This window comes from Cydia fagiglandana, chromosome 9, assembly GCF_963556715.1.
Source record: "Cydia fagiglandana chromosome 9, ilCydFagi1.1, whole genome shotgun sequence".
NCBI lineage: Eukaryota > Metazoa > Arthropoda > Insecta > Lepidoptera > Tortricidae > Cydia > Cydia fagiglandana.
Genome location: NC_085940.1, coordinates 5,046,571 through 5,060,624, shown reverse-complemented (window position 1 = coordinate 5,060,624; position 14,054 = coordinate 5,046,571). Strand labels below are relative to the sequence as shown.

At 38.5% G+C, this 14,054-nt stretch overlaps 2 protein-coding genes across 4 annotated transcripts in view; one reads left to right on the top strand and one right to left on the bottom strand.

Moving 5' to 3' along the window:
- The window catches only part of LOC134667199 (GSK3-beta interaction protein-like), a 170,003-nt gene that overhangs the window by 122,607 nt on the left and 33,342 nt on the right, over window positions 1-14,054 (bottom strand). The window lies entirely within an intron of this gene.
- The window catches only part of LOC134667206 (dynein axonemal heavy chain 3), a 156,757-nt gene that overhangs the window by 112,706 nt on the left and 29,997 nt on the right, over window positions 1-14,054 (top strand). Inside the window, exons 52-54 of the mRNA XM_063524532.1 lie at window positions 8,271-8,448; window positions 9,045-9,149; window positions 10,077-10,238. Of these exons, the coding sequence (XP_063380602.1) occupies window positions 8,271-8,448; window positions 9,045-9,149; window positions 10,077-10,238 (445 nt within the window). The remainder of the gene's footprint in view (window positions 1-8,270; window positions 8,449-9,044; window positions 9,150-10,076; window positions 10,239-14,054) is intronic.

Below are 14,054 nucleotides of genomic sequence, written 5' to 3'. Positions count from 1 at the left end.
TCGGAAGCCTGTGACTTGAAAGGGCATTAACAATATGGGAATGTTTAGATTGATTCATTGACGAAGACGCATGGTTTGCTTCATAATTTCAAATTATATTCGCTAACTGTAGAGTAAAAGTTTAGTCATGGCAAATCTCGTCACCGTGAATGACACTTTCTAAAAGTGCCTATTAAAGTAAATCCTTTCCCCTTGTCGAGCGAAGAACTCGCAACTAAGGGAATATTACCCATAAACATAAACTTCATTTGAATGATATTCTTAAGCTATGTCTGTTATGGTTCCACCTGCGTAAGGTGTGCCTAAGAGAATCTTTTATTCAGTCACAAACTAACGTCAAGTTATTTGTGATGATACCAATATGTTGTGTACCTATTTAAGCCTGCGCAAGGCTGCCATGTTTCCACCTGCGTAAGGTGTGCCAAGGAATCTTTGATTCATTCACAAACTGATGTCAAGTTACTGATGATGATATTACAACCTATATAAGCCTGCGCAAGGCATGTCAGAAATTAAATGATATGGTCATAACACAGGCGAGCGAGTAGGCCACAATCATAAAAATATAACAAAAATGAATATGTAAATACCTCCTTTTGGACAAAGGACAAGTGAAAAGGGTTCTAACAAAATAATGTTCTGGGTAAAAATCAGTCGAAATAGGCTTCGTTATTCGAGGTTTCATTTTTGTTTACCAATCTATTTTAAGGGTCCCGGACACCCTATTGGCTAAACTCAAAATTGGAATAATTAACATTTCTAAAATTATAATATAATAGATATGAAATAACCTAAGATTCCAGGCCTATCTCGACTCATTTTTATTTTAAAGATGAAAAAATCTTTGCACCCTAATAGAAAATTGTGGTCTAGAGACGCTAAGCCTCATAACGTTGGTGGCATAGATAATACTAAGAGATTTAGTCACCTAAATTCGACCATAAGCCCAGACAGAATATTGATATTTAGAATAAGGTGTGGTCAATCCTCCAAGGTCCAGATAATCTGTGGACTCTAATTAAATCAGGCTCACTTAAGCTCACGACACAACATAGCTTACGGTTCAATTCTGAAATAAGCTATGTTTAATATCACTGATGGTGTGAAAATAAAATTACAAGAGCACAAACAGCCTGCTCAAGGTGTACAAAGGGTTCCGTTTAGCGGCCCTATGAATATCTAAAAACCTTTGAAGTCTATGCCTGCTATAACAGACTAGAAATTAATATAAATTATATTTGCCTCGAGAGCACTAGTCTTTCAGTTAACATTTTTACGAGTACCTACCTATGTAGGTACACGACATAACCCAGGTTAGATACCTATTTAATTATTATATCCCTGACTGGCATGGTATAGGAAAATTGTCATGTGCTGCACAAGCATGTTGGAAATAAAAATGTACAAAACTGACCTAACGGGGCGTTTATGAATGATTTATTTTACACCCTTATGTCTGCCTTGTGAACCTTGAGGATTCGAACCACCTTGATCGTAAGTGCTCCTATGCACAGATTAAGTTTATTTTAAACTACCCATGCACTAATCTCAAAGGCACGTGCTTCTATGCACGGACCAAATATTGTTATCACTTAATTCACTTATCATTATTCGTCATAGTTTGATACTATACGTTTAACAAATGTACCCACCGTGGAATGTAATGTACCCAGTCATAAGGTTTTTAATAAACAGTGACTTAATGGTTTGCACGAACGATTCTAGTATAACTTCTGGGCGGTCACGTCTAGGGCATGACCCTCTAGTTCTCAATTTATACAAAATTATAGCATTGCGATACTGTTTGCTTTGCACAATGTGAAACAGCAGCAAGCCTTGCGAAAAGGCGAAGCTATTTTGAAAGGCGAGTACTTTTCAAAAATACATTGTAATATATATAAATATGTTTTTGTCGTGGAACAAGTAACAAATGCACACAAATGCAGTCATTTATTATAATATGTTGGCAAAACTCTGCAAAAGAGTTATATAGTCTGTCTGTACAGTGTAACTTGAAGGCATCAATGCACATGTGTCTCTTGAAACATGGTGGATCAATTAATTTACACCCCGTCTGTGTCTTGCTCCTATTACCAAATCGACAAGTTAAGGACCTCAACCTATATATAGGTACCCTTCTTGCTCGAGACCTGTAAAAAATGTACACAATAATTTCATGCAGTCAAGTGTCGGAAAACTAGATCCGTGTGGATCTACACACTTAGCGATATCGTGAATATATATCCAAGAACTCTGTATATTGCCTCCCAGGAGGCGGGATGTTATTAGACTAACCTATATAGTAGGTAGTAGGCCAGAGATATAGTATACAAAAGTACACTGGCCCAAATTAAGTAATATTATATTTCAGAATATAAAATAATTTACAATCTTGCTATTATTGAAATATAAACAAGTAACAATTATCCTTAGTTCATAAGGAGGATAAGTATACCTAAATATCTAATAGATTCGACAAAGTGTTGATTCTAGCATTGGATAAAATAGGTCCCTCTTAAAGGGCCTCTGCGCTGTGGCTTTGGGGCCACAGGCGCCCGGCAAATGGTCGGGAACCCCCTGGTTTCCCACAGCAAATAATGTAAAATCACGAAATAAGCACATAAATTTGTATTTCGGTTAAAAGCACCTATGCGATGAGCTAGGGTTTCGAATTAAGTATCTGATTCCTTATAATTTACACACTGAATAGAGAAAACTGAATATTCAGAATTAAGCAATGTCTATGAATAGTTTACAGAAATTAAGCCACTTTAGCGGTCAGAACCAATAAAGTTTTAAGGCTTATGTCTACCAGTAGGCACCAGATAAAGTAAACCACTAAGAAACTACTCTTACTACATATATACAAATTATTGAGTAAAATTAAGGTTATGATAGCTAAACATGAATTTAATTAGAATGACTCTGCAAATATTATTGATAAAGTTCTGTGGCAATTCTACACAAGAACACCACAAAGCGTCATAACTAGTGCCACAGCGCAGGGAACAATGAGTGTTGTGGCTTAAGCTCTCATAGTACCTAACCTTCACACTTTTAAGTAAGGTTTATTTATGTATGTACAGTGACTTGCGTTCTCGTTAGTAAAGCATATAAAAGGGTTAAATGCATTTTATAGCTATAACTATAACCAAGTATATGGCTTACAGTCATTAAATAAATTTAGTGATTCCCTATGACATTTGAATAAATACCTAATTTTATTAACTCTGTTTGTGGTGATAGTGATATAACGAATAATTAAAATATTCGTCTACCTAATCCTGAGGGATTCTGGAAATAAGAAAGGTCCTGTCCTTGTTATATTCCTGCAACTGCTTACTTTACTATTATAGATAATTATTATCAAATTTGATAAGAATTGCGACTTATAAATAAAAACTACTCTAGTACGTTATTATTTTTATCTTTTCATACTTGAATTACATTACTCCTTATAACAGATGTTGTATGCTCTTTGAAGAGTAGACTGACTTATCACATCTTCTTTTACCTAGTTTTCACATACCTACATTTAAGTAATTAAGTATAGCACCCTTGTGGTGACTCACTTATTCTTTTTGAACATTTATAAGTACATTAAGTACGTATATAAAATGTTAAGTTAGTATCATAATCATAATATAATGGAATATCAAATTGTATGCTTTACTAAATACCTCTCTCCTCACAGGTGTTAAAATAAAGGGTGTACTGCATAATTAATTAAACACTCATAATATAATAATATTACATATACATAATAAGTACATGTATAATCACATTGGCTTGGCGTCTTCCCACCACCAGGCGATAACAAACACGTCTCAATATTATTATTAGGTTCCGAATAGCGGTACAGTTGTTTAACCCTTTGACCGCCGTTGGCATGTATACAAGACAACGATAGAACGATACACTGGCGCCGCTGTCTTGTATACAAGACACAAATTCAACCGCTCGGTAAATGTGAAAAAACATCAATTGTAGTATTTTTTTACACTCGTGTTAATATTTTAGGTCTTTGATTTTTAAAATAATTGCATTTAAAGCAGATAAATAAATCCATTCTTTTATAATAAGGCAATCAAAAAAATTGCTCCAGTTTTCAACGTTTTTCATGTTCCTCGTCGCCGTTGTCTTGTATACAAGACAGCTAGGGATGGGAATGTTAACTCGATATGAGAATATTAGAGATGCAACGGATAGTTGTTTGGCCGGATACTGGATATTCGGCCTGACCATCGGCCGAATATCCGGTATCCGGCCGCCGAATATCGGCCAGCAGAGCTGCACGTACATTTCGGTTTTTCAGGTGCGCATTCTGCAGTTTTGACCTGTTTCTAAGTGAACGTTCGCGCGGACACATTTCTTGGTTCGAAATGAGTGCGCGTGCAAGTCAGTTGAATCTCTAAATTGTTTTAAAATAATAAACAAGTACGATTATGACCGTGACTGTTTCTTAAATCCAATTTGTTTACTCCGAAATCAAGCAATGGTACTATCCGGTATTCGGCCGGATAGTAGAGCATTATCCGGTATCCGGCCGGATATTAAAATACTGGCCGGATAGGGCGGATACCGGATAGAAACCGAATATCCGGTGCATCTCTAGAGAATATTCAAATTAAATATCAAGTGGCCAATCTGGTTTTATTTAAGCATTTGAACACCTGTTAAATGCCAATTGGTGATAATTAGTAACTAGAATCCGTTAAACGAGACGAGAGAGAGACAGGCATAACTATAGCTGGAGTTCAGGGAACTTGTTCAGCTGTCCATAGTAGAGTCAGACAAGTAAATCTGTCCTTGTGGTCTATTTGCAGAACAAATGATTCATTTTGAGATGATAGTGTAGTGGGGAGTGATACCCTGCAGTGACCGCTTCGCACAAGAATGATACCTACAGGCGGACGCTCGGACTAGTCAGTGTCGCCTAACTATGAGAATGTTATGTATTTGAAATTGACGAAAAATTAGTAGTAGTAGTAATCACTTTATTGTACACAACACAGGTTTACATAATATTTACAGAAATAAAGGTACAAAGGCGAACTTATCCCTGTAAGGGATCTCTTCCAGCTAACCTTCGAGTAGATGAGGGGAGAATGCAAATTAGATAGACAAACTTACGGAATGCACAGTAATGTTTTAAAAGTAACTAAACAAAATGTCCAAAAGCAAATAAAATACATAAATAATATTATAAAATAAAATACATACTACATACATAAATACTAAACATATATTACATACAATATATATATATATATATATATATATATATATATAAAATTATTATGGTAGGGATGGATACGGGAACTGACAAGCTCTTCTAAGGAATATGTCGAATGTGAAACATGCATTCCCGAACATTTCTGATCCCCACCCTTTTCCAATATTATTGTTCTTCACTCATTGACAATTCAACCCACGTGTCATTTTCCCCAATGCAGTTCCGGTACATTTATATTATCGACACACGATGCGCGGCTCTAACCATACGCTTATAAAGTTTACGTACCGACAAGCGCTTACGCCGTTGACCTAGAGACTATTATTACTTAATCCGCGCGGAAACGGACCTTGTCGGTCTGCACTGCGGGCAGTCCATGCGCGCCGTTGTCATGTATACAAGACTTCTCGTAGAGCCTAGTGCGGTGATATTACGTCATGAATCGATATTGTTTAGTGGTTGTTTTTAATGATAAAGACCTTTATTTTTAACATTGTCGTGTGTAAAAAATATGTTAATTTTTGGCATTCTCGAAATAAATTAAAGTTGGTTAAGAACAAAGCCAAATTGAGAAGATTTTTACCATAAATTGTAAATATCGATATCACATTTTGCAATCCCTAAACTTTTTATTAGTTGTTTACTTAGAATTTACTCTGGCGTGTGAGTGAGCGTCTTTGCGGACTAGGTCCGGCGGCCAAAAGGTTTGACAGCGTTTTACACAAAAATAAAATGCTAATTAAATAACTTACCCTATTCGGAACCTAAAGTTTTAATCCTGCCTGGTGTAAATATGTATAATTTTGAGACAATGAGTTGGAAATTTGTTTTTGCGACAACCGCCAAAAAGCAAACTGCTGTGTGGTGGGAGTGTGGGAGAGAGAGGGACGTATATGCTAGAAAAGGACAATACGACCGACAACAGGGTTGCCATTCTCAATATTATTATTAGGTTCCGAATAGGGTAAGTTATTTAATTAGCGTTTTATTTTTGTGTAAAACGCTGTCATAAAATGAGGTGCGGACACAAGAACACCAATTTGTGAGGCTAGTATTTTCGTTATGGGGCATTTTTTCAATTTAAATGGGTCTAATATCACCATAAATATAAAATTGGAGATTGACGCCAATTTCATTTCTGATCAAATCGACCGATTTGATCAGTCCCGTCTGGATACCGCTTTAGCACCGCGAAAGGGCGCTGCGCGGTGCGCGCGGATTGACGCATGCGCGTACCGTATGCTTTGTATCTATGGTAATATAATTTTAAAAAATATGCAAATAAAAGGCGGCAAAGTTTATTCGTTGTGCAATACTCAATAAGTTACCGCTTGTTATTTTAATGCTCGTAATAAACAAAATGAGTTCAAGTGACGAAAACGACCTGGAATAGACGGCATGCACCGCCTCATTTGAAAGCAGAAGCAAACTTAATAATGAATAACTAGCTTCCTGCTAAGTCCTGGGACAAATACAACAGGACTTACGACATGCTCATGCTGTGGAAGGACACAAGAAGGACAGCCAAAACGCAAGAAACACCTACTCTGAAAGTGGTTTTTAGCGTATTTCTGTGATCAAGTGAAAACTAAAAAGCCATCTACATTTAATATAAACTAAGAATATGCGTTGTTTTTTTAATTGTATTCGCGTCACTTTACCCCTATTAAATACGCTTTACTAAATTGAATTTGTTTTATTTCCTCACATAATTTGAGAATAGTGCTTACTATGTATACCTCAATGGAAGCAAAAATGTAGTATTTTTGCGAGTTGATACACTTGCTACTTGTGTATAGTGGCAAATGTATTAAACTCGCAATCAACACTAATCAATATGTAAACAGGCCCCAACGTGAAGCACATTTACCCTACAGACATACTTATCCATATTGACCATATTTGAACCTCTCAACTCTCTTCAAGGGCACGCCACACAGCGTGATTCTATATACTGTTGTAATGTTAATGCTTAAGGATAATAATTTGTGGATTTTAAAATAAAACGAAACGAAATTTACTGGATTTATATTATATTATTTTGGATTTATATTATAAGTTTTCTAAAGTACAGTTGCCATCAGATATATTGGTGCAGCTAGGGTGCTCATAAATATCTGAACACGCCTCTATTATCAGGGCGTGCGTGTTCAGATATTGTGAACACCTTGCCGAGCCCATATATAATAGCCAATAACGACCTAGTTATAAGACTATTACAATCTTAATCATTATGTATGTATAATACAACAATCACGTTTATATAGTCCTCACAAACGTATAAGTTACCATTTTGGCCAATATATCTTCAAAGCTTGTCACCGAATCGCTGTTAAAGACTTTGGTGTGCTCAAATACGCTGAATTTGGAAAGTAACGTCTGTACTTCCTACAAGACGGTACGACGCACTTTGAGTTCATCTCTGTAATATTCTATTTCCATTCGAACGTTTCCGGCATCGTCTCCATCTATTGTGTTGATACTGAGATCCAAAATGACTCGTGTAGCAGTCCAAGAGTCGTGGTGGAGGCGTTAATGAAAATGTTCTCCAAGAAGCAGTGCCAAGTAGTCGAAAGCAATCGTTATCATTATCAAAATATCCGTGTTGATCGTGCTAGGGACGTTAAAAATACTTATTCTAGAAATCACACCGACATCCAATTACAAGAAAACACAAATGTTTCGTCCGACCATTATTTTCCAATTATTTGCAAGTTATTTTCCAAGAATGACACTGACAGTTGACTTCGATTTTTTTTCTATCTCGTCCCATTTACTACGCGCCAAGGAATTAATTACTCGAATCTGCCATTTCACCTCACAAACGTCATATCGATCATTTAAAAAATTATATTTAATCAATAAAATGATATAAAAATAAAAGAGCTGCATTTCCGTGATCGCTATATTGAATACTATCGGGAAAAAATATAATTTGCCTATCTTCAAAAAACTTTACCTACCCAATTGTCCAGACAAGCTGTATCACTAATCGGATTGCAATACCCCTTTATATGAATGTGTTCCCTCTTAGGCCTTGAACGACGAGTTCGCCGAAATGACGCGCAAGAAGAAAGGTCTAGAAGACGAAATAGAACTGTGCTCCACGAAGTTGTCCAGAGCTGAACAGCTGATCGGTGGCCTGGGCGGAGAAAAGGCGCGCTGGTCAGAGCTGGCGCATGATTTACAAGAGCTACTTGGCAAAGTGATTGGTATGTATGAGTAGCTAAAAAAAAAAAGAATCTATAGTCTGTATTTTTAGGTATTTTAATAAAAGTAAAGAAAATCTACCCTCAAATGGCTCCTTAAGCCAGTAAGTTGAGGGTAGATGAACATTACACGATCAAATAATGTAGGTTAAAGTCAGCTCGTTCAGTGACAGATCCAGGCGCTTTTGTATTTGGTTGGTTAGCCAATATATCTTATAACTACCCGAAAATGTACAATTGTTTGTTTATTTTCAATTAAATACCTAAAGATACAGAGTATAGAAAAGTTTAGATGGCGAGATCGAGATCTGCTGTACGAGATTGAATCGAGTATTTTTAGAGGCTATCCATATGGAGCACCCTAAACCGGCGAACGTGTATGAGGAATGTTATGGAAGTGAAGGAAGCGAAAGAGGTATGTCAGGATCGTAGCAAGTGGAAATCCGTGGTATCTGCCTACCCCTCCGGAAAATAGGCGTGATTATATGTATGTATGTATCCATATGGAGCCAGAGATTTAAACTTTTTCATTTCCAGCATAACAGCTGTCTCAAGATCGATATCAAAAATTGAATAATAAATAAACTTGGTGTTTTCAGGTGACGTGTTATTGGCAGCCGGTTTTATAGCTTACCTCGGTCCGTACACCGTGAGCTACAGGCGAGAGATCCTGGTCATTTGGAATAAACGCACCTTTGAACTAGGTGAGCTAATATATTCTGGGTACCTATTTACTTCTCTAGAACCTGAAAATTAAAATTTTGAAACTCAGACTTTTTAGTGTCCTACAAGCATATGCTGTTTTGCTAATAAGCTAATCTTACAAGATTTTTTAACGTAGATTTAATGAACGCTCGATATTGGTTTGGTCTGACATTGCTTTTTAGTTAGTGTAGCCACCGTTGGCGCTAGTAGTATATACAGCTGTAATGCTCAGCCAAGATATGGTCGGACCGGATCGATACAGCGATTTAGAGCACGATGCTTGTTTTATGTATTATTTATCTTAATTGTAAATAGTCGTTATGTTGTATCTTCTTGCTGTGTAACTTTTTTCTTATTTAATTAACTGTTGACTGTATGTTATTTCTGTCTTTTTTCTTCTTGTTTGTTACCTTCCGTGATTCTTCTCACTTGATGGTCTCATCGGAAGATCAGCGCTGGAAGCCACCAGCAACATGCTGAGATGGGGCCATTTAGTGGCACTTTAATCTTATTTTGTGTTTTCTTTTATACTATGTACTGTTCGGATTGTTTGTGCTTACGAATAAATCTATTCTATTCTATTCTATGTAACTAATTTTCTATCAATTTAACTAGTTTTTAGGGTTCTGTACCCAAAGGGTAAAGACGGGACCCTATTATTAAGACCGCTGTCCGTCTATCTTTCACCAGGCTGTAACACGAGAACCGTGATAGCTAGGCAGTTAAAATTTTCACATGTGATGTATTTCTGTTACTGCTATAACAACAAATACTAAAAATAGAAAATAAACATTTAAGTGGGGCTCCCATGCAACAAACGTGTTTTTTTGCCGTTTTTTGCGTAATGGTACGGAACTCCGACTCGCACTTGTCCGGTTTTTTTTTAACTTAATTGAGCGCGTTTCTAAAATGTCGTCGCCTTGCAGAGATCCCTTGTTCGGAAACATTTTCACTGATCACGACGCTGGGCGAGGCTGTGGTGATCCGCGCGTGGAACATCGCGGGGCTGCCCGTCGACTCCTTCTCCGTTGAGAACGGCATCATCGTGGAGAAGAGCCGGCGGTGGCCATTGATGATCGACCCTCAAGGTATGATTACCCAAGATATAGTTTGGTTCATCGTCATCATCATCATCATATCAGCCAGAGGACGTCCACTGCTGGACATAGGCCTCCCCCAAAGTGTTCCACAATGACCGGTCTTGCGCCACCCGCATCCAGCGGACTCCCGCGACCTTCACCAGGTCATCAGTCCACCTTGTGGGGGGTCTACCCACGCTGCGCCTAGATATGAGCGCCGATAGGCAATTAGCCGGCGGCGGCGCGCCGGTCAAAATCGGTCGGCGGCGGCGGCGAATCGGCGGCGTGGCCTTGAAACACCTTTGATTAATGAAAAAATAATTAAAAGCAAAATTTTACCGAAAAAACATGTTTTTGCTGTAAGAAAGTTATAAAATAAGTGCATTTTTCAATTTCAAGGATAATTTATGGAATAAAGGTACGAAAATAGTTTTATATAGTATAAACGGTATCGCGCTTCATCAGAGTCGGTCTTAGTCTTGGTGAGGCCCTGGCCGGAAGATCTTTGCGAGGCCCTATCTTTTGTGCTAAGTAAAAAGTAGCGGATTGACTGTATCATCAGGAAAACGTCTTGTCGACATTCTAAAGAGCCGAAGTGAGGAAAATCAAGCTCCGTCGTTAACCAAAATCAACCCAACAAAACCGATTTATGTCTAAAGGTGAAGCCCGAGGCCGAGCTCCACCTAACACCGAAGACCTGATTCCGACGCTTTCCTATGCGGGCATGCGAGGCCAGAGGCTGAGCTGCTGGTATTAAGCATACACCTTAGAATCGAACGCCAATAGTGAGCTTGGCTCACGGCCGAAAGCCTGGAGCGCCGATTGCGGTGCGCTTCTGTGCGAGGCCGAAGACCAAGCTGCAAGAGAGCAGAGCTTATAATTGAACTAGTGGTCCAGTGCAAGCAAGTCCGAAGGCCGATAAAGACCGAGGCCATAATGTTAAAAACTTGGAGATGCAGGCGCATTCGTGCGAGGCCAAAGGCCGTGCTGCAGTGGAGCTAAGATCGCACAAATAACCAATGACCAAGCATTTTAAAAGCGAGACCGAAAGTTGAGCTCCAAACAGAGCCGAAAACTTGGAGGTTCAGATAGCGGCATTCATGCGAGCGATGCTAGGCCAAAGATTGAGCTGCGAGAGAGCAAAGCTTGAAATTTGAACAATGGCCAAGTTTAAATGAGACCCGTTTCCGTTTCCGACGCCCTTCCGAGCGAAACCAACGGCCTGACCTTTGAACGTGAAAACGCTTATATCTGAAATTACCTTTTTTACACCTTTTAAAAACATTCAACCATGCTTGCAATGGTTAATATCACAGTGAATGACGGATGACCTAACCAGCTGGCAAAATTTGTAATTTCATTGTCCTAAGACTAGTAGCGCGGTTACCAGACAGAAAAGTTTGAATTTACCTTCGATATTTTTGAATTATATGGACCTAAACTACCTTTTTAATGTCTATAAGCTATTCAGAGTGGCGCCGTTAAAGATCCAAACTAGATAAAATATATAATATCTGATTCTGAAAGTAGTAGTATCTACAAGGTCACGCCGATGCCACGCCGATAGCGCAGCGTCGGCGGCGGCGGCGCGAAAATTTCGTCGGCGGCGGCGGCGCGCCGGCGCGGCGCTCATATCTAGCTGCGCCTTCCGGGTACGTGGTCGCCACTCGAGAATCTTTTCGCCCCAACGACCATCGGTTCTACGGGCAATGTGCAATAGTTTGATTAAGATGTAAATACTGCTAAAGTTGTGTCGTAAGTATACTTGTGTCGAATCACTCTAATCCTACCCGACTGCGCCAAGTAGCTAACACAACTGGCTACTTTCCTATTAGTCAAATCAGCTCCTTTTTTTAGAACTTTCAAAACGATTTGCTAATATGGAATTTATATGAAAACGAGTATAGTGACGTCACGGTCAACTCACCTACTTTTTATATTTCAATCCGTTTATTAAATAGAAATTGTGTTTAAAAATAAGTGATATTCTTGAAGTGTTCGGAGTTCAGGGGTTATAATGATAACACAAGAGTCGAGTAAATACTGAATATATTGGTAGAAAGCGCTGGCCTTATATACTAAGGTTTTAACAGGTTTAATCGAGTGGAAGTTATGGCAATGGTCATTAACCATTGTATAGCAAATTACAGTAAGTCAAGGTTTATGGCATCGTTAACTTAATGTTCTGTAAAGTAGTAAAATACATATGTGGGAGATAGGCATCAAGTATCAGCTGTATCAGCTGATAGCAGCTGTGTATGATCTGACTACACTACAGCTTTCCCGTTTTTTTTTTTTTGAAGACAAAAAATATATAACAAGTATTATTTTTTGGCTTAAGTGAACTTATATCTATGGTATACATATTGGTTCTTAAAATTATGAATATAATAAAAATCTTACTGCTATCTGGATATACAATTTGCTTACATGCCTATTTCTAAGATTACATGTTCCTTATATGGTTATGAAATACATTGTTGCATTAACATGTGTTTACTTTTATTGAAACTGTTAAGTAATATGATATTTATTTGTTAGGCATTATTTATTAATTCTCTGTGTCATGGAGATAGTGGTTCCTTATATGGATGGTGGTATGCGATGGGATGTTAGGTTTTTTTTCCATCAGAATTCTTGCTCGTAAATTGTTTGTTATGGTAAAGAATTGATCGCCAATGAGCCATTTTGTAATGTCTGCATTGTGACCTAATAATGTAAGCTGACTTCGTGATACTTGTCACCTGTCTTTTTAAAAAGTACACAGCGCCTTTTAATAGCGCTCTGGTCGTTCGACCTTTTTTTACATACAACATATTTATTAAGGATACAAAATTTAATATTTATTATAGCGCCCAAGGACCGCTGCAATTGAGAGCTCGCTCGAATTGTTTTGGTTTCGAGGGTTATTGCCTGGTTGTATCCTGGTGTACCTTGCTTACATTATTTATTTCCACGAGCTATCCAGTTTTGAAAGGAAATCATCATTTTGAAAACTTAAAGCATATATAAAGTCATAATAACTTTTGGATATTGGTCATAATATTCTTATGAATTTAGATGGTACGGAAATATTCACTTTGCTTACAACAATATTTGAAATTGGTATAACACAGTTATGCTTAAATTGTACCTCTTAACATCGTATGGTCGTTGTTGGACACTGGGGGGTAGTAGTAGCGACGGCTCTGGTGCTGGTGACTCGCTGCAGGTGCTGGGTAATGGCGGCGGGGCTGATAATATGCTCTTCCTAGACGCTGGCGCCTGCGGGCGGCGCGCGCATGCCGCACTCGTCCTGCCCTGTAGTCATCTGGTGGTTGCTGTTAGGCACAGGCGGTGTTGGTAGTGGCGGCGGGCCTGGTGCTGGGCTAGCTGGCTGGCTGGTTGGCTGGCTGGCTTACTGGCTTACTGACTGGCTGGGCGGCTGGGCGGCGTCTAAGCCGGGGCTGCCTCGAGCAGCCCGACTGGCAGGGTCGCCATGAAGTGTTCGGGCTAATCCTCGAGCAGCCCGCCTGGCAGGGTCGCCATGAAGTGTTCGGAGTTCAGGGGTTATAATGATAACACAAGAGTCGAGTAAATACTGAATATATTGGTAGAAAGCGCTGGCCTTATATACTAAGGTTTTAACAGGTTTAATCGAGTGGAAGTTATGGCAATGGTCATTAACCATTGTATAGCAAATTACAGTAAGTCAAGGTTTATGGCATCGTTAACTTAATGTTCTGTAAAGTAGTAAAATACATATGTGGGAGATAGGCATCAAGTATCAGCTGTATCAGCTGATAGCAGCTGTGTATGATCTGACTACACTACATTCTATGTTTT